Source organism: Gallinula chloropus, assembly GCF_964237585.1.
Source record: "Gallinula chloropus genome assembly, chromosome: 2".
In the NCBI taxonomy this organism is placed as follows: Eukaryota; Metazoa; Chordata; class Aves; order Gruiformes; family Rallidae; genus Gallinula; species Gallinula chloropus.
The window spans coordinates 71,560,018-71,580,490 of NC_140086.1; the positions used below are offsets into that span (position 1 = coordinate 71,560,018).

The window sequence follows — 20,473 nt, forward strand, 5'->3', positions numbered from 1 at the left end:
TTAATTTAAAATAACCTTAAAAACTAATTAAAGAGGGAGGAAGGTGGTGTTTTTCCTTATGTTTTTCCTACCTAGCACTCTGTGTTAGCTTCCACAATCTTAGAAACCACAGGTGAAAATTCTTTCTCAGACTCTCCGTTAACCTGATGTATCTCCCAGGATGCTGCTACACACATGTGTAGCTGTCTCTGAGTAATGTGTGTTGACCTTATTACGTGCGAGTAGCTGCTGCAGGACTAGCAGTGGAAATCAGAGCATTCTGAGTTTCTTCACGTCACTTTGACCTCTCCCCCCTCATCATAGTCACAGAACCTGTGGGCAGAGCAGATGCAAGAGTCCCTGTGCCGTGGCTCACCCTCTGTCAGGCCAGGGACGTCCTGGTTGTCAACTCGGAACCTCTCAAGTGCTGGGAAATTGCAAGAAAAAGAACCAGACACCAGCCAACAGAGAAAACTGCAAGACCTCTTCCTGTCCAGGCCACCCGTAGTCGGCCACCGGAAAGCGACATACCTTGGTGACGCAGGAAACGTGCCTCGGCCAAGCCACAGGCCCATCTCGGTTACTGGCCGCCTTTACAGTTCTGTTACGAAGCTCTGGCAGACACGTTGAGCGTTCCACCTCTCGATGCAGAAGCAATCTGAGATCCACCCCCCTGCCCCCAGGTAGGCTTTCACTTTATTGATATTTGTTCCTGTCAATCTCAGACCTTTACACCGCAAGCTTGTGCAGGGCCAGCTCGGAGCCAAAGGCAGCAAGCAGTGTAACCCCCGACGTCTAGGGAGGATTTGTAGGGCTGGGTTACTGAAACCCTGGACAACCAGAGACACGTTTTCATTTTCTTCACTTGGGTTTAGGAGTTGGGCTCAAACTGTAAAAGTAGGGGTAAAAAATCAGCTTTTGAGGATCGGGCCACCCAGATGGTTTAATGCCTCACGTTTGGTTGTCCACCTGGAGGCTTTGCAGGCGCTTAGAAGGTAGGAGAATAGAACAGCCCATGACTCCTCCGTCCTGCTCATTTCCCACCAAAGCTCCCAAAACTGGCTTCATCAACAAAACAAGAACCAGCCCGGTCAGTGCTTTATAAAGCTTTATTGCAAGATGTGTTTACATAATGCTGTAGAGGTGAGCTTTTTAACTACTTTATATCAAGAAATTTTGGACACAGGTCTGCGGTCAGTTTTCCATAGTGACCCTGCATGGCACAGAAAAAAAAAAACCAAAAAAACAAACCACCAAAAAAAGAGGTGTGATTGCATCTTCTCAGACAGAAAAGTGGGGGGAGAAGGGGCAGATGAGGGGTGTGTTAAAAACAAAATCCCCCTAAACGTGACAAAGCTTCTGAAGGATCAATAGAAACGGTAGGTGAGCTTCACGTGTAATAAAATCTTGAAGAGTAATTCAAGTTCTTTACGAAATAAAACTGATAAACAAAAATGCAGTTTCATGGACAATTAAATTTAACACAGAACAAATCTCCCTTAAATGAGAAAACAACAAACAAAACAAAAAAAAAACCCCTCAACCAAAAGGACCTGTAGATAATATCTCTGACCATGCATGGCTTGTTTTCTTAAATTATAATTCACAGAATAACACTGCTGGAAAGCCTATTTTACACTATGCTACACGGAACACGAAAAACCATGAGTAGTGACATTTACACAATTTTACAGTATTTCTCCTTCATCTAAGAAACACGTCCTTTTCTACTTTACATTTTTTTACAATTCCCAGCTCACAAAAAAAGGACATTATAAGCGCAAAGACAGTCTTTAAAAAGGAGAAATGTACCCAATGCTACTAATAAACCTTTTCTTTCACAGAAGCCTCCGTATTAGATAGTGATTAAACAAAATAGATCTCTATCTGCCACTCGATTTGAAATGGGCTAATTAGAAATAATTTTAATTTTGTTGTTGTCATTGTGTAAACATAAAACTATACAACATCTCAGAAACTCCTTGCCTTACTTGCTATGCAACTATTTAACTGCTCGCCAAAAAGCCTCTTGGGGTCACATCCGAAATGCCAATTGAGCCAGTTGCTGCCCCAGTTGAGGAAAGGAAGGTGGGCCTTAGCGTGCTGTTCAAGTGGTTGCGAATCATTTTCAACAGTTGCCCAAACCCAAACATTCTCTCTTTCAGAAAAGCTCCAGCTCATTTTTTTTCAGAGCCTGGCAGGAAGTACCTGGCAGTTTTCACTGCGGAGAAACATCTGCAGTTGTCGTCCTTACAGCGTAGGCAAGTGTCTCCTGCGTCCCGATGCCGGAAAGGCAGAGCCATCATCCGAACGCAGGGCCAGGCTCCCTGCTGCCACACGCCTCAGAGACAACGAGAGGAGTGCTACATGTGCAGTGGGTGTGCAGGAGGACCACGCTCGTGCCTCTGCCTGTCACCACGTCCCTGTACATCCCCAGAGAAAGGCAGGCAGCCTGTGTGTGCCTGCCCCTGAGCTGTGCCGGGAGGATACAGGCTGCAGAACTGGGAGGCTGCCACCTCTCCCCCATCTCATCTCATCTCATCTATCTCAGCGAAACCAAAGCACTGCAAAACCAGTAACCATGGAGCATATGCACACCTGAGCCCTGAGCGCTACCTCCAGCCGAGCATTTTGGACAGACACTCGCTGTTGTGACGCTACCGGGGACAGAGCGGGTGCCTGGCTAAACGAACTGTTTACTGCACCTGCAGTGGCATCGCACTCCTCGGGTTTGCAGCAGAGGTTGCAGTCCTCACTTGTGACTTTTCAAGGGCTTTTAGTGTGTGCCAGGGTAGGTGTGGAGCCTAGCTCTAGCTCTGCACCAGGATTTAAGGTGCCGGCCTGCCACGTTATCTAGTACCTTGAAGGGGAATGGAGCACCTTGCAGGAGGCCCTTGTTGTTCAGTTATGTCAAGACTCTGAGTCAAAATTTCTGTTAAATTGGGGCATAAACTCTTATCTAGATATTCACACATGACTTTCTAGTAAACTAAAGCCAAGGTCTTGTCTACCTACACATCTGATGCCTTATTTTGCTGACAAGAGTCAATCACTACAGAGTTACAATAAAAAGGGGTCGAGAGAAAAAGCAACGTACTTTGAAATCTGCTTTTTACGCTACGTCCAGCATTTATTGGGGTAAGAAAGACCCTCATTATATCGCCATTTTTTTGTTGATGTTGGATTATGGACAGGGATCTATCAAACAGAAGGGTCACGACGTAGCAGCCAAGGGGCTATAAAACATCTGGAATCCATGAGCCCGGTGCCTGGCCTTACTGAAAGGTGAAGAGTGATGAATTTAATTTCTGTGAGGGATCTTTCACTCTTGATTGTGGCACGCAGCATTCCCTGGGAGTCTTTCTTCACCACAGCCACATAACTGCTACTGAAAGTTATCCCTCAGTTGGGAGCGAGGGAATACAAAGTATTTGTATGCAGTCTGCTTTTAAACACCAAGGGAGATGAAAGGAAATTAGGATAGCTTCCCTTTGGCGGCCATTTCGTACGCTAAAGTTTACCTCAGCATCCAAATCAGGAAGGCATTACGGTGGGAGACAGACGAGTTATTGGCAGCAGATGGGTGCTGAAATGAATACCAGCAGCGGCTCCGAGAGCTTGGTGGAGATACAAAACTCCGGGCACTACGTTTGCAGCTGACTGGTACTACAAGAAAGAGAAGGGACATAGTTATCACGGCTGCGAGTGTTTATAAGCAGCCTTCACGGACCTCTAAGTGGGAAATGGGAACATGTGTTACTACACCATGTTTCCAAAACCTTCATATTTGTCGCAAAACCAATCCATCCCTCACACACACGTTTTAAAATGACTGTTACACCCCTGTGGTGGGCTCTTCTGATGGAGGAGGGGCAGGCAGCAACCCAAATCCCAAAGGTTACAACCCGATTAGACAGACAGAGAAAGGCACACAAACATAACCTGCTCCTCCGTTTCATCTGGAATCCACTAGCTACATGAAGGGCAACAAGTGTTACTCCCACAGTCAGGAGATGCTGGCAGATACCCTCTGGAGAAAACCCTGCCACTTTAGAGATTTGCCCCTTGGGTCACTGGCCATTTTTATTGGGAAGCAGAATGGAACTCTGTTCTGTAGCCACTGCGTTGTTACTGTGCCTGAGCACCTCGTTGCACTAAACACTGAGGACAGCGGGATTAATCTGACTGCGCGCTGCTGCCTAAGCAAGACCAAGTTAGCCTTCAGAAAAACTGGTGTCTCTTTACTGAAAGAGAACAGGAACTTAGGCAAAAACACAGAACCACAAACATCATGGAACAACAGGCAGGGAAGAAGACGCTTCGCACGTAAGAGACTTGCATGCGGAGAGGCTGAAAGAAACCGGCTTTTATTCCTGGACTTGGTCTAACCCCACTCCCCTATTTGCTTTTCTCTGGGATAAAGAGCATATGAAGTTTTGTACAACTTTTGCACAATTCTTGGAAAATCCATATGCCCAACTACTAGTTATTCACCCGCTATGCTGTGTGTCACACACAGGTGCTGTGCTATACAGTCTAAATGAAACACAAATTTCGTTCCTGTTACCAAGTGGTCATGTCAACAGCCACTTACTTCACGCATTCAGCATATTGGAATTAAATGATTCAGTTCTAAAAACTTCTTTGACTTTCTCCCTCCAAACCAACATAGGACCTCTGTCAGCATAAATGCATCTTGTTGCATTTTTGATTCTTTTATCACTTAGCAAGTATCACAGTTCATATCACATAACTGCTACATTCAGGGTGTCTTCCCCTTGTTTCAGACCTCAAAGACCTCCACGGACCCCCAAAACCTTCATTTCTTTATTCTAAGCATCCTTAACAGGGATTTTAAAAGTCATATAACTGAGCAGCACATAAAGATCCACTTTAAAATCCACATGCTCATAGGTCTTGCTTATTTTACAGTGAAATTAATTATATGCCGCTTCTGTTTCCTGACCAGCTTCCTCCTTTTCATAGCCTTCAAATACACACTGTTTGATTAATTACACTCCTACTGCTTTCTGCCTACTTATATAATTGACTTTTTTACAAGCTGAGGGGAAAACCAGATCAAACTCAATGCTGTCCTTAAGAACCATTGTTCATTAGTGACTTTACCCATGGACTTTGACAGGTGAAGATCCAAAGCAATGGCAAAAAAAAGAATGAAATGTCACAATCAAGAGAGAAAGAGCACAGATAGGATGTTCCACCACAGATCTCACTGCAGTGCTGTCAGCTACCTGGCTCTCTCATCACTTGGGTGCTGTGCTCAATGCCATGTGATGGATGACCGAGGTTTCAAAGGTTTATTGTGTTTGGTTCAACTCTCTGGAGCAATCTTCAGCAATTATCCTGTCCTTAATGAGAGCAGAGTAGAATAACTTGCTGCTGTACCTGACCTAGCTTGGATGCCAGAAGCAATATAGCTATGGCATTAGGAGCCCAACACAGAATATTAATTAACCCGACTTTTCAAGTGTGTTTTGCAGCCAAAATCAAACCCTGTTACTGTGGTCAAATTGCTGCAGTTCCCCACCCTACTAGCTTGAAGGAAGCCTCAGCTGCTACTGCTGTGCAGACACACCCTTTATCTTAAGAGGCTAAGGCAATGGAAAGAGATAATCTTGTGCATCCTTGAGGATCAATTGGTCATATGCAGACTTTGGCGTAAAAAGTTCCCTTCTACGTTACTCTTCAAAGTTCTTCAGCACCGGCAAGGGTGACCGTGTTCAATTCCTCTTCTGTGCTCTATGTGTCCTCCACTTAAAGGCAGATGAGTTGACTAAAGATTCTTTAAACACACATGCTGAGGGCAGTTAGAAAAGTCAGTTATAAAACAGAGAGGTAAGGGCAACCGTACTGGAGTGTTCATTGCAGTATCCTCTCCACTTGCATCGAGGATAATCACAAAAAGTAGGGAACAGGAAACACACAGCAGGCTTTTCGCAGAGCCACTGCAGATTCAGATCCATTAACCTGGAGTATAATCACCACCACATTACCTTGCAGCAGAGAAAAGCAGCATGAAGGGCACAGGCAAGTGAACAAAACTTCTCGATCTCAGCATCTATGGAGTATGTCAAACTGTTGGCATGGATCTCTCTGGACCTGTACAAATGCGCCGGGCAGCCATAGCTCAGCAAGAGGGGGGTGCTCTGTCCCCTCTCCTCTGTGTGCATGCTGCTATGTACAGTATGAGTGGGTACTAACACATATGAATACAGGATCCTAAGCTTTCCACTTGCACTGCAGGCCATCTCCTGCCCCACAGGATGAATCCCATCGAGTAACAGTTGAGTTCCTACACAAAAAGACATTCTTTCCCTCCTGTCCAGGTGGAACGGTAAGGCCCCAGCGTGAAAAACATGGCCCAGCTCGCTTCAGCAGGAGCATGATTTCCCACCATGACTGTATGTGTATCGATACACCCACACATGTCCACACATTCATTCTGTACATATACAAAGGTACACATACATTTTTACATTCTTTGGTGGCAAAACAATAATTAAAAAACACCCCAAGCCGCGGGGTCACACAGATGGTGCAGCTTTGCTAACTGAATCTGCTTCAGGAATATTGGGGTTGCTGTAACAGGAGTTATTTTGCCTCTTTAAGGACTGTTCCTTGCATTGACAAAATGCCATACATTTACAATGACTAAAACAGGGCACAGGGAAAGCCAACGTAAACACAGCTCACATGACAGATAATTCAGAGAGAGCCCCCTCTTACCCACATCAACACACCATGAGAGGAGAAGCAGCCATATGCTTTCACCTACAAGCACACAAACTCTTCCTCAGTTACTGTCCAGATGTTGGGCTGAGCTGTGGGACACCCTTCTTCAGTCCTGGCTGTGGGGCTTCGCTTTTGTTGCTTATTAAAATCAAACTAACAGAGGACGGGATGCTGGGAGCAGCAGAGGAGGCTGGCAGGTCAATGCCACACTGAAGGGTTGTCAGCCTGTGTGCTTCAGATGGATGGCTCTTCTTTTGCCATCTCTGGGACGTCAAACCTGCATCTCAGAGGTGCTGATGAGGCCCAGTGCTTTGGCTTCTTCCGGTGTCAGTCCGCTCTTTAGTGTCCTTCTCACTGGATGGCCACAAATTCCAAAAGCAATCAAGAAAAAAATAAAGAAAATGCAAACAATTAGAAGCAATGGCTACATGAGACTTTCAGATTTAAAACCCAGCCCTGCTAACATGCAAGTGGAGTCAAATCAAAAGCTGCTATGTACTCAGGGCCTCAAGTTCAGGAATACTCAGTAGTCCCCTATGCCAAATCCATCGGAGCATCAAGTATCCAGTAACTCCAGTCAGGCAAAGAGGCATTTATCATTTGACATTTAGTCAACAAAAACTTTTAAGGAACAACACCACACCATTTTCAGATTTGGTTTATTTTTCTCTGAAATAATACTGGTTTTCAGTCCATAGAAAGTATCATCTACTCTGTTATTTTAGAGTTGCATAAAGATTTTTTAAATAAGTTTTTGGATCTTTAGAGGGCTCAATATAATTTATCACTATTACATCCTATGTGACCCTTTAAAGGCATAAAAAACCCCACAACCCAAATGTTAAAAGATTAAAAGATTAAAAATAAGACTATTTTGTAGTCGATTCCAATCATGAAAACTAGTGTCTTACATACACACTCCCCTTTCTTCTGTGATGTTCTCTTGTCCTAGCCCCATCTGTCTTCCCTTTGCCATTAGTGGTCTACAGTGTTTTAGCTGAATTTAGATGGCAAATCTAGGCCAAAACCTTCTTTCTTCATTTCCTACAAAGAGTTCTGAACACCAGCCCCGACATAAAACTTGTAAAATTTGAGATTGCCTTTTTCATTCTGAAACAACCTGTGACCCTGCACACTGATCATTAGCGTCCTCCTAGCTTTACTGGCACCACAGTTTTGAGGTGGATGGGCTTTAGGTCAAGCCACCATCAGGGTGTTCACTCCATGCCTTGATGTTCCTTAAGTGAACAATGCACGTTCAGAAGTGGAAGCTGCATGCAAAGCATAAACAATTACTTTATGTTGAACAAAATATGTTCAGAGCCCCCCAATAATGAAATCCAGAGGAATCTTAGAGAAACCAATTGCAGACACTGGCTAGGGACTTCTTGCATCACTACCATCTAGCACAATTAAGACCTCTAACTTGTTGAGATATCCAGCCCGTGTAACTGAGACTGGGTGGTCACATTCCAGGGTGTAATCGGAGTGAGAGGAGGGAACAGATCCATATAGATAACAAGGAGGTAAGAGAAAGGGAAAATACGGCATAGGTGAACATTCCATACCACAAAGGTAAGACAAACATCACCTATGTTTGATAGTCAAACTGCTTTTATCAGTTTCTGAGGTTAATCAAACGAGCTGTGAGTGCCACATGTGTACCTGTTCCTCCGTTATCAACCCCCTACCTCAGAGGTTTCCTTCAAGGTTCACTCCTTTCTCCTACAGTATTTGCCTACTTATCAAATGTCACCAGGAGTCTGCATGGCAGCCTTTAGTGGTAGCCACTGTTTCCTACAGTACTGATCAGCTACATCTTCCAAGTTTAACAGTGCTTAGCTTAAAGCAGGACAAAGTTAAATTCAGCTGATAAAGCCAAGGTTAAGGATGACTTCTGGAAGAGCAATACATGTCAGAAAATGTTCCGGTCTCAATGGTGTAAGATACCCAAAGCAGACTTTTGAGTCAGTCCTCATCACTGGCATCCTTTTATACTTCTCAAATTCAGTATCCAAATGTCTATGGACATTGTTAGACAAAGGCCTGACCAATGTGAATTTCTAGACATGAGCTATGAAATACCATGGGGCATTCAGGTCTCGGTGAAACACCCAGTGCTTACCTCTGTGTCAAAATGAACTGTACCAGGAGTGAAAAAACTAATGCATGAAAACTGCAGCAGAAACATTTCTGAGTTACTAAAAGCACCTGTTTAGCAAGCTGCACTGCCTCTCCCCTGAATGTGTTTTTTCTGTACCCCCTATAGAGTGCAGCCAAATGCAGACCGTAGCCAGCTTGGCCACTGAAGAGTAGAGTCATGTTAAAAAATATGTGTACAGGAGACCAAACTTTCACAGGATGACTGTCTAGACGACATTACATCTTCCCAAAAGTGAACAGGAAAAATGAATGCAGAACAAATTTCCACATCTTAGACACTTTTGCAGAAGTGTCAAACTAAATGTATTCATGACTGCTCTCACATATATCCCAACTCTCTCTGACCACAAACACATTTGCAAACTGAGCTCTACAACCACTGTAAAACAAAGCTATTTTTCTTGGTAAGAGAGGAGGAGTGAGAGAACAAGCAATTGTTACTCCTGTTTGTAAACATTTAATGGGAATCGAGGTGCTCTGCTAATGCTGGTTATGTACTGAAATAAGCAAAATTCTGGTCTCATTTATGAGAACATAATTCTGGAATATCCTTCTTTAGGTCAGTACAATTAGTACTGCACAAATAACTGGGCTGAGCCTCTAACAACTGAAAGGGAAACATCTCAAGCACAACTACAGAGAATGGATTGAGAGTGGCCCTGAGGAGAAGGATTTAGGGGTGCTGATCCATGACAAGCACAACATGAACCCCCAGTGTGCGTTAGCAGCTCAGAAGGCCAGCTGTGTCCTAGGCTGCATCAAGAACAGGGTGGCCAGCAGGTCTAGGGAGGTGATTCTGCCCCTCTACTCTGCTCTCATGAGACTCCACTTGTTCAGCCTGGAGAAGGTTCTGGGGAGACCTAATTGCAGCGTACCAATACTTAAAGGGGTACTACAGGAAAGTGGGAGAGGTACTGTTCACCATGGAGTGCAGAGATAGGACAAGGAGCAATGGCTTTAAGCTGAAAGAGGGCAGGTTTAAGTTAGACATTGGGAAGAAATTCTTTACAATGAGGGTGACGAGGCCCTGGCATAGGCTGCCCAGAGAGGCTGTGGAAGTCCCATCCCTGGCAGTGATCAGGGCCAGGTTGGATGGGACTTTGGGCAACCTGGTCTAGTGAGGATGTCCCTGCCCATGGCAGGGGGGTTGGAACTAGAGGATCTTTCAGGTCCCTTCCAACCCAAAGAATTCTATGATTCTGTGTGCCTCTGTAACTTCCACCAAGCAGAATACAGTTGTTTAAATTCCTCCATTATCCTGAGTGACAGGATTACTAGTTAACTAGGAAAATCCAAAAGGATTTACAGTGACGTATAGGTCTCTGAAGAAAATTACAGGAGTTTATATTCAGAAGTCATAATCAGGAGTTAAAATATTATTGTAGAAACCATCTTCATGGAAAACCAAGGAAAAAAGCTAAAGAGCTTTCTTCACAGAAGCAGATTTCTTCCTGAATTTCCAGATGCCTACCTAGAAAACACACTCAAGTCTTAGTTTGAGGACCTCGCGTATTAACCCTTGGATGACTGAAAGAAAGAAACACTGTATGCAGCATATAACAAGTGCCCTGTTCCAGGTTTGCTGTATGACACACACAGTGGAGACCAACCCTGGGTTTGTACTTTTTGTGCCACTGCAAAACAAATAGGAATGACAATACTCAATGAGATGCTAGGATGAACGCAGCTGTAATTAAACGAAACGATATCTTTGCCTCCCTCCGTTGGTTGTTCTAATTTACCTCATCCCTCCTGTAATATAAGAAACATGACTTGGGTTTAAGATATTCTAGAGACCTAAGCTTTTAAGGCCAGTTAGAAGAGAAGAATTACAAACAATGTAGGACTTTGGCAGTCATAAGGAGATTGTCAAGAAAATAGTTAACAAAGAGCAAAGATGTGAAGAATCTTTTCAGTGACAGAACAGTTCCCATAAACACTGACGGCTGCTGACTTGTATAAACTAAGCATGTGGGGCCAAGTACTGTGAAGTACCGTGACTACTGGCAAGATTAAAGCTGTCCACCATCAACAGGCAACCACAGGGATAACAGCTGACAGAATCATGGTCCACACTCAAATGAGTGAATTATTCCTCTCACAGTGCAACAGGCCAGTCTGACACAGATGAATCCACTTGTACTGTGGAATATTTTGTACTTTGGAAGATGAAAGTGGCCTGATAAAGTGTCTCTTTATGTGAAAATTGTATCTAGTATGCATAAATTACAGGACATTTCCTCATCTGAAGATACAGTGGATGGATGCAGTATCAGCAGTAACACAAGGATATGTTCTTGCCCCACTATGCTCTGCGCTGGCTTGTGGACTATGGAGGTTTGTGGGTGATGAAGCCAGGAGGAAGTTATCTACAGGAGCAGGAACTACCCTGGGAGGTGGGTGAACCTTGACTTTACATGCTGTTAAACAGATGTCCTCAGACATCTGCCTAGTTTCTCATAAAGTTCTTGGTTGGGTTCCTGTACCTTAGGAAAGGTCATGAACACATTCAGTCATCAAAATTGAATGCAGAGGGATATTTTTCCTCCATGTTTTATAGGTATAGCAAAATTGCATTTCTCAAGCTAGATCTTCACTCTCCCCTCTTCACTGAACTCTGTCATGTCTTTAACTGGACTAGACATAATATCTTGGCTTGTAAAACTCTTGGCCTGCTGCAGATCACATTAAACTGAGTTATGGAATGTATTTTGGAGGCGGTGACAATAAAAATAAGACTTTCAAATGACCTTTTAGGTTCTTTAAGCAATTTTTAAAACATTTGCTAGAGAAACATAACATAGAGAGAAAATAACTTTTACTCTCATCACAAGCAAGGCCTGCTGAGATCCCACAACTGAGAAACTAAATGTTGTTTTTCTGGGGTCAGAGGGTATGATATTCTTTGTTAATCAGGAAATCTAGAATTTTATTTGATATCCTGGCAGAATGCAGTGTGCTTATGATGTACTTAATGAATTTGACTCTGCCTGTTGGCTCAAAACCCACACAGATACATAGCCCTTGCAGTACAGTGGGAACGTTCTAAAAAGAGAGTAATTCTCTAAGTGTAGCTTTGCCAGAGAATATTATTATCTAGGGGTTGGTTGGATTTTAAAAAGCAAATTAGCACTCCTATTTCCCCTCCTCCTACCTTTTTAATTTCTTTAAAACATGCAACAAACAGTAAAGGCCAGTCTGGCTGGCACCATTTATTCTTGCAATACCAAGGGCTTTTGGCATGTGTGTCTTCACTTGAAGGGTTGAGTCACTTGAAATGCAGATGTGACCATTCTGCTGTTCAAGAAGTCACGGACTTAGTGTTGCTCCTACTACAAAAAGATGTGACAGCCACAGAACTTGCTTTTGGTCCCAGGTGTAGAGGGAATGCAGATGCTGACTTGCAACGAAGAAATTCTGGGTGTCTGGATATCACAGAGTGAGGGCAGCAGGAAGATCAGAAGAGGCAATGCAGGCCAGCTCTGTCGTCTCGTTTCATGGTATGTATCTCAGCTTGATTTTCTGTTACCTGCCCACAGCCAGCTTGCACACTCAGTTTATTTTCTCATAAATTTACATTTAACATATTCTCTTTGACTTTACTCCAGTGAGTCCAGCAATGGCAGTTTGCAACTCAAAAGTTCACTCCAGTCATTCTCAGTCATATTCTCTTATTTTGTTTCTTCTTCTACATTTGTGTATTTTTATGTCACTATCTATACAACTTAGGTTTAATTATGCCTGTATCTGTATCATTGCTTAATACTAGTACACCTAAATGCTTAATAAAAATACTAAAACATTATGTGTAGAGATTTTCTTACAGAGATTTGTAGGTAAATTTTTTGGATCTTGTCACACTCTTCTGTGAAGAAGTGCAGCCACCTGAAATGCAGCCTTTGTGTCAGCCACATAGGAAAGTCCAGGAAACAACATATTATTCTGTATTATTAATGCTCTGCAGCTTTGCTTTGAGTCCTGTCAGCACTTCATAGATGGCACAAGTCTCTTCTAACAAGAAATTCTGTGCTTCAGTACGGTAGCTGTGACATAAAGAGGAGCCTAGCAGTAGAAAGGGACAAAGTGGCATTTTGTAAGGAAAGCTTCACTTGTGTTTCACCTTCATGTGCCTTATGTCACAGGGAACAAAAAGTAACCCTGCTGCAGACAACCTAAGCTGCATGAAGAACACAAGGGTTTTAAAGTAATATTAAACATGTAGTTGAAACTATTAAAGTTTCCAACTGTATGTATTTCACAGATCATCATTTACATAGTCCCAAGAGCAAAGCAGAAAAGAAGACTTAACTCTTTCCTTGAAAGCCTTCTGTGGCAACCTCCCCCTAACTTGCAGGACTTCTGTGAATTCCGCTGCAAAAAGGTACTCCACCAAAGGAAACCTGCTGCCATCTCTTTTACCATTTCTTCCACTTAACTTCACTGGTCAGAAGGGATTCCACTCACTATTAATAGGCAAAGCACCGAGCACACAGAGCTCACCGACACTCAGCCTGCACGTAAGCAGACTGTACATTAACGATGCACAGGGCAAAAAACCCGGCAGGGGACGAGATAAAGCCACTTCACACAAGGGCTTGTGGGCAAGCAGCCTTTACACTCCATCTGCAATCTTAAAATGACCTAAAGTCTATTCTGAAGCCATCTATTATTAGACAACAGACTGTCACTAAGGGGGAGCCCCAGGCTCGCGAATGCGGAGCTGTCTGCTGGAGAGTGACTTGGCGGAGAAGTGTGACCATCTTTGACCCGGTGGGAACTGTGGAATGCAAATTAATTATCCCCATTAGGAATCCACACTGGGGGAAAAAAAAAGTAGTAAAAGGCATGATCTCCACAAGCCCATCAGATTAAAAACAGCTATGAGAAAACCAATCTTGCAATTATGCTAATTGTGTCCTGTTATTCTTCTTAGAGAGAGTGGGGTGTATATATATATATATTTTTTTTTTTTGACATATTGCTGGGGCAGTATGAACTCAAAGGGGCTTTGTGTGAAGCATTTGTGTTCATTTCCTAAGACACTTCCCTCAGAACACCCTTGACACTCAAGCATCATCAAATTCCTGCCTTGGCAGATCCTTGTGTTAAACTGCTTCATGGCAGCAGAGGGCTCTCTTTGCCAGCTGTGGCATCACAATGCTCTTCTGGAAAGCCACATACGTGGTGATCCCTTTGGTTACTGCACGTCTTTTGTAAGGCAACCTGAAAATCAATCCTGTACTTCTCCCATCTTTTCTCATTCTCACATGAGGCGCTTTCCCTAACAACTCTGTGATGTCATCAGCCAGCAACTCACTGCTGCCGATTTCTTACTCGGATGCTGAAAATAATCATAACCTTTCAGGAAGGAATGATGATGCAAATAAAGAGTAAAATTGCTGACCAGGGGTAAACTTGAAAGCCATTTCAGTGCAGAAAGAAACCAAGCAACAAAAAGAAAAACAAAACAACTATCAACTTAGTGCTGACAGCACGCAGCTTAACCATACTTTGTTTTTAATACTCAAATTGTAACTATCCCAGTATTGGGAATGAATTCCCAATAAGAATCCAAAAGTCTTGAAATACACCTTTAAAATATGCCAACTAAAAAGAAAACAGAGGGTGATGTAAATGAATTCACTGAAAACAGTGAAAGGCAAAGTGGCAAAATTGAAAACAACTCTTTGCCTCTCTTGCACAAAGAGAACAGATGAGGAAAACTTAGCTTATTCTACAGAAATACAGTTGGAAAAGTACCAAAAAGTATGTATCAGAAGTTTCTACAGAATATGTCAGTATCAATCATTTGTGACCTGGGAACATGAACAGTTACAGATACCATCATCACTTGTTTTTAACCAACTGCTTGTCTTCTGCCAGTTTCTCCCACATTACCTTCAGCTTGTTCTTTCCTTCAATACAGAAAATACCATTTGGTCAAGAAGAGATGGCCAGAGAAACACCAGCACTTATAAAACCTTGTCTGGAAGCTGAGGTGAACCCTCTTTTTGGTTCTACCCAGTGCCAAGGACAGAGTGCAAGGAAGGGTGTTCCAATGGTCTGTCTACGCTGGAGGACAAAGGCTTCCTGTGCTCCCATGCTGTATCCTTTGTTAAGACTACCTCCTCCTCCACAGAGCAGCACTCTGGGGCAGGCATTTAGTCCCATGAGGTGAAGCCTCAAATCAGTAGGGACAACTCATTACAGCAGCTGTTTTCTCCTTCTGCCTACATCATGTCCTCTGTGCTGGGGAAGAAACATGCATGTGCATGTCTGTGTAGTGTTCAACATCTCTGTCTTCTCCCCATGAACTGAAGTAATAGAGACATATTTTTTATAAAGATCACCTATTTAAATCTGACTTCCCAGGTCACAGAATGATTTCTCACCTTTTTTTTTTCCAGTTGCTGTATTAAAACAGAGCTGCTCAGTGCTAGATTCCCCAGTATCTCTAAACACCGGTACTGGAATCCAATGCAAAGCCAAGGAATGTACATAACAGTGCAGACTAGGTTAATTTTATATGACTTTCCTTATATATTTTTAAAAAAGATAAAGCTGTTTCAAGCAGAAAGTTTGAGGATGGGAGCCCCAAAATAAATAATTTCTATCAGAATAAAATTAACTATAGAAATGACTCACAGATTCCTCTCAAAAAGTCACTGGGAAATTAACTTAAACCTCTTCCACAAGTAATTTTTTACTAGACTTTTAAAGCAGGCTTTTGTTTTGAAGGCTCCATGATACAGGACTGTACAGAACAACAGCAATTTCCCTCTCACAGTGCTAGGAGCAGGCAGGCACTCTCGAAAAAAACCGGAGGTATAGTTTGAAACTCATGGAAGCTGCCAACAAAATATATAGGTGCTATATATTTGAACAGTTAAAAAGCAGAATGTCTGTCCCTGTCTGTCAGGTCAGTTATTTTAAAATAAAACTATAAAAATAAACGTAATACACATTGTAAAGCAGAAACTGAACACTCATAAATATGTATGGCCCTACTTAGAAATGGTATTAATTCAACAGTCACAATGATGTGTCATCCATCAAAATCGCAAAACTGAAAATATGGAACCAGCTATTCAGCTTCATGCTTCAAAGAAATGGACTGATTAACAATAATTAAAACCCATGATGGGTCCTACAGGTTACTCAACTAATCCTTCCTCTCCTGTTTGTTCTCCTCCAGCTGTTGATCCTGGCCTCTGGCAGAGAGGAGATATGGGACCACACGTGCCTGACCCTGATCAGGTACAACAATTTATAGAACTCACTGTGCTCAACTGCATTTATTATTAATTCATTATCTGTTATTAATATTTTATTTACTGTTTGTAGTTTTTACTTTAGATCATGGAGTTTAGCTCTGTCATTATTGCAAAGATCTTGACATCATAAGGATGAAAGAATGCATTACTTAAAAGGCATCCAGAAGACTCCAGCTATCTCAGCATCTAATGGAGATAACCTTCCAGCTGCCAGAGTTTTAAATGCTTATCTCACATTCTGTTTTCATTCAATAATTAGATTTTTATTAACAGGGTATTGACCTTCTGAAGGCTTAGTACTTTGTGAGGACAAACAGACTGATACTGAATACCATCGGCGACACATTTACTTTTTCTAAATGTGATTCACTGACTAGATTACTCTGCCCCCTCCTCTAACTCACTCAAATCCTAAATAATTAGTTGCAAATTCTAAGTGAATCTGCTTGCCTTTAAAGCATTTTACATGGACTTTCTACTTGTAAGGTTTTTATTTTTTTTAAAGCATAATTTCCATTAACTCCTGCTTTTAGTCAGGCTATAAATACCAGAAGAACAGTCTCCCTCCTGGTATTTTGGCACTTCTGTATCTTTTCATAGCCAGAAAAAGTAAGTGGAGAGACAAGAAAATGAAAAACAATGAAAAAAAAAAGTAGTTAACCAAAGCACCCTACGAATACCAGACAAAAATTACACAAATTTGGATTCAGATAGTCTCCCATCTAGTGGTTTTTCTTTTTTTTCTTACAAACATATTTATTCCAAAGCAGCACCGCACGTGTTACCAAAACTTGTCTAAAGGTTGTCTCCAAGCCCGGTCCTTTGGCAGAGCTCTTCCCCACTTTTGGCACCTGATGATAGTGTGCTAACCCCTATTTCACTTCTACTGAAGGTGGAATTTAGCATTAAATACCTGACCTGGGATGTTATATAGTTAAATTTAATCCACCAGCCCTGAGTTTATTTGTCTAGGATTCAGATAATCTTGATTTAATTCCTGTCTTCTCCACAGTCCACTCGCAGGGGTCTGACAGATTACTTGAGTGGTGCCTCAAATCCATTTCTGCAAATTGACCCTAAGAATTTTTCACTCCCTGCAAGACATTATGCAAGTAAATCAATAAATCCTTATGAGGTATTTCCGTATCTCAGGGGTCAGTCACAGGGTATATTATTAGGCTAACACGTGCCTCCAAAGCCTAATAAAAGAACAAGGCATTATCATGTCTCCCTCTTTTTTAAAACATCACAAATAATGATGTAATCTCATTAGAATATTGGATTAAATACTGATTCAATTATTATCTGCTCCAAACCCATTTCTCTACCTCAAATCTAAAGCAGATTTTTAATTTTAAGAAAAGCTAAGAGAAGTAGAAGTGCACACACGGAGAGGTGCTCCAAGATAAAACAACGTAGGGGAAAAGAAGCCTCTCACTGTGCAGTGTCCTTCAGATGGATCCAATACAACCCCCACCATGCTGCTCACCATGAAATGTTAGTCATACCTGGGCCTCATATTACGGTTTACCATTTTGGGTCAGCTGAAGATCCAGCTGCAAACAGTGCTGTACAGTGAAGTCCCCTTTAAACACCTATTTCCTTGGCACAGTTATCTCAAATTATTTGTTATCAAGACCGTGCTGGGATCCCCACTCTTTGACCACTGCCTTGACTTTTGGGAGCCAGAAGACCCATTTTTCAGACATGAAGGTTGTTAATACTAACAACTTGTAAAGAAGGAGGAAGATACTTGCAGGTTCATGTCTTAGTCTAATTGCCTTAAGCTAATCACTAGTCAGCTGTTCTGGTTTCTCTACCCAATGGCTTAAGTGGCATTTGGACAAGGTACCAACCGAATCCTTAGGACTTTATCCTGGTCCTTTTTCAGATCCCCACCACGGTCATTCACAGAGGTCATTTGGCTCAACATTTCCAAGCACTGGTCCCTGTATGCCAGAACTGGTGCGAATACCTTCGGTACGCTCATTCGGGATTACAGGACTGGAGCCCGATTTTCATGGCACTGACTCATAGGAATTGCATCATACTCCTGAGATGGTCCATGGGACCAACACAGTGATGGCAACTCTGTTAAGAGTCTAATCCTGGGAGAAAGATTTTGTGTTGGGGGATAGGTGCTTGAAATAAACAGCCAGGACACAAAGGAAAATGGTGTTAACTTCCTATTCGTCTATCACGGAGTGTTACTTAAGTGAAAGTCTTCAAGTGTCTTCCATTGCCTCAAAGCTGCCATGGCTCTAAGACCTTTTTATTTCTTCCCCTAAGTGGAAGCAATTGGCACAGGCTGGTTCATCATGGTCTGAAACTCTCATTAGTAACAAATCTATTTTCTATTTTTTCTTTATATAATTTATTCTCTTGCCTCACTGCTTATAATCGTCACAGCAAACTCTGCTTATCTACCCTGCATTCACTTATTTTCTTAATTCAGCTCTCTTTGTATTAAATAACCTCCTATCTTGACTGTTTTCTGAAATTTCAGTGGTATCCCATTGAGTTTCATTTTCATTTCCCCAAACCACTGGTGCAATGCCTGTATTACAGTTCTGTCAGCTGCTGAAATTAACTGCAGCGATGGTATTAATTGAAATTTGTGCTATCAAATAGAGTGGTTCTTAAAACTTCCTCATCCCAATTTTCCTTTGTAGTCTCTGTTTCTGTGGCTCATTCAATCCTGTGGCCTTCTGATGAGGCTTCTAAGAATGAATACAGCTGTAATGTTGTTCTCTCACATATAACACCACTCCAGTATGTCTGGTAGGCACGTAACTGAACACTCAGCATGAGGGGATGACTTCCAGTTGGTTACTGTATTTCTAAATGTCAAATTTTTTCTTTAGAAACCTCCACTGTGTAAAGGTCTAGCACAGAATTAAGTTCTGTCCCTGCAGATCATCACAGGAACTCAGTTGTTATGCAATTAATGCACCTCAGCTTCTGTGGTCCATTTCAGCTCCCATGGAACAAATTCCTTCCTACTAGGTCTCAGCCGGTTTCAGTCATATCTCGATTTATCAGTGACCCTTTGTATCTTCAACCAGCAGACCCAGATGTTTCCATCTGTCTTTTGTTGGATGAGTCACTGCCTTATTCCTCCTCCCAATTTATGGTTCTGCTGATTGCTCTGAGAGTTCAAACTCTTCATTGTCATTAAGATCTAACTAAGCTCTCTGCCTACCAGATACAGTCACTCTGCTCACCAAGTATAAAAGGTAAAATGGCTCAAACGAATATGTCAAAATGTCCCATCTTCCCGTTATAATTTTTGTAAAATTTATCTTAATCTTTCCCATATTCCTGTTTCTGTCTTCCCCCAATTATAAATGATTTGAGTATCACTTGCTTTTTACACAGTGCAATTGCATATAAATCTTTTGCTAAAACCACGTATCTCAGCTCAGGTTCATTAAAACCTTTGCTGACTGCTAAGCACATCTGACAAGCTGTCCAGTTCTGCTCTGAAAGCGATGATACCTTTGGAACGTGATGCACAGTGAAAATAGTCCCTTTCAACTGAGTTTCACTTTGATGTCTCTGAATGGATTGAATGCCAAGCTCACACCAAAAGCCAAAGGATGTGTACGGGAGCCTGAAGACTGCAGGTGGTGAATGAAACTCATCAGATAATGTGGTCTCTGCTCTGCAGGTAACAAATATCATTGCGCCTGCTAATCTTAATCATTAAAGTATGTCTAAGGCCTACTTTCTAAAATGTTCATGGAGGACCTGTGTTGTGTTTTACCTGGAAGATTTTCTGCTCATTTAATTCACATCATGCATTGCCAAGGGCTGGTCCCTGCTCATGTCTTGGAGGTACCCTAGTATCAGTCTGGCTGAGGATATTTTAAAGCTCAGCTACATCTATTCAGCATCTCTGTATATTGCTGACTGTCTACGACAATGAAACAGTTCAATTAAGATATACTCCTCTCAAGGCTTTCTTTAGGCATGTCAGCTGAAAGGGATGCTAAACTACTGAACTTTATGTTTGTTTTGAAACCGCCTTTTAATCTGCTTAAGTGTCTCATCCAGACCTTGAAGAACAAACAAGCAAAAGAGCTGGATTCTATCATGATGAATTACAATGGGAATAAGTCCCAGCCTAAACATTTACTGAATACTTAATCCCTGTTAATGTTTTTACTGAATATAAAAACCAACTCCATGGAAAAATATATAGCATTTTTATATAGTATTTTTATTATCATTATCCCAGCTGGGGTCTTTTGGGTTTGTTTTTTTTTTTGGGGGGGGGGGGTAGGGGCAATGGGGGGGAGTAT

General features: G+C 42.1%; 1 protein-coding gene across 3 annotated transcripts in view; it reads right to left on the reverse strand.

Annotated features, from left to right (window-relative positions):
- Positions 1-7,003: 7,003 nt before the first annotated feature.
- FHOD3 (formin homology 2 domain containing 3) overlaps positions 7,004-20,473 on the reverse strand; it is a gene marked incomplete at both ends in the record, with an annotated part of 396,588 nt that continues 383,118 nt past the window's right edge. For all 3 annotated transcript variants that reach the window (XM_084260348.1, XM_084260347.1, XM_084260346.1), the window contains one exon: positions 7,004-7,086. In XM_084260348.1, the coding sequence (XP_084116474.1) occupies positions 7,004-7,086 (83 nt within the window). The remainder of the gene's footprint in view (positions 7,087-20,473) is intronic.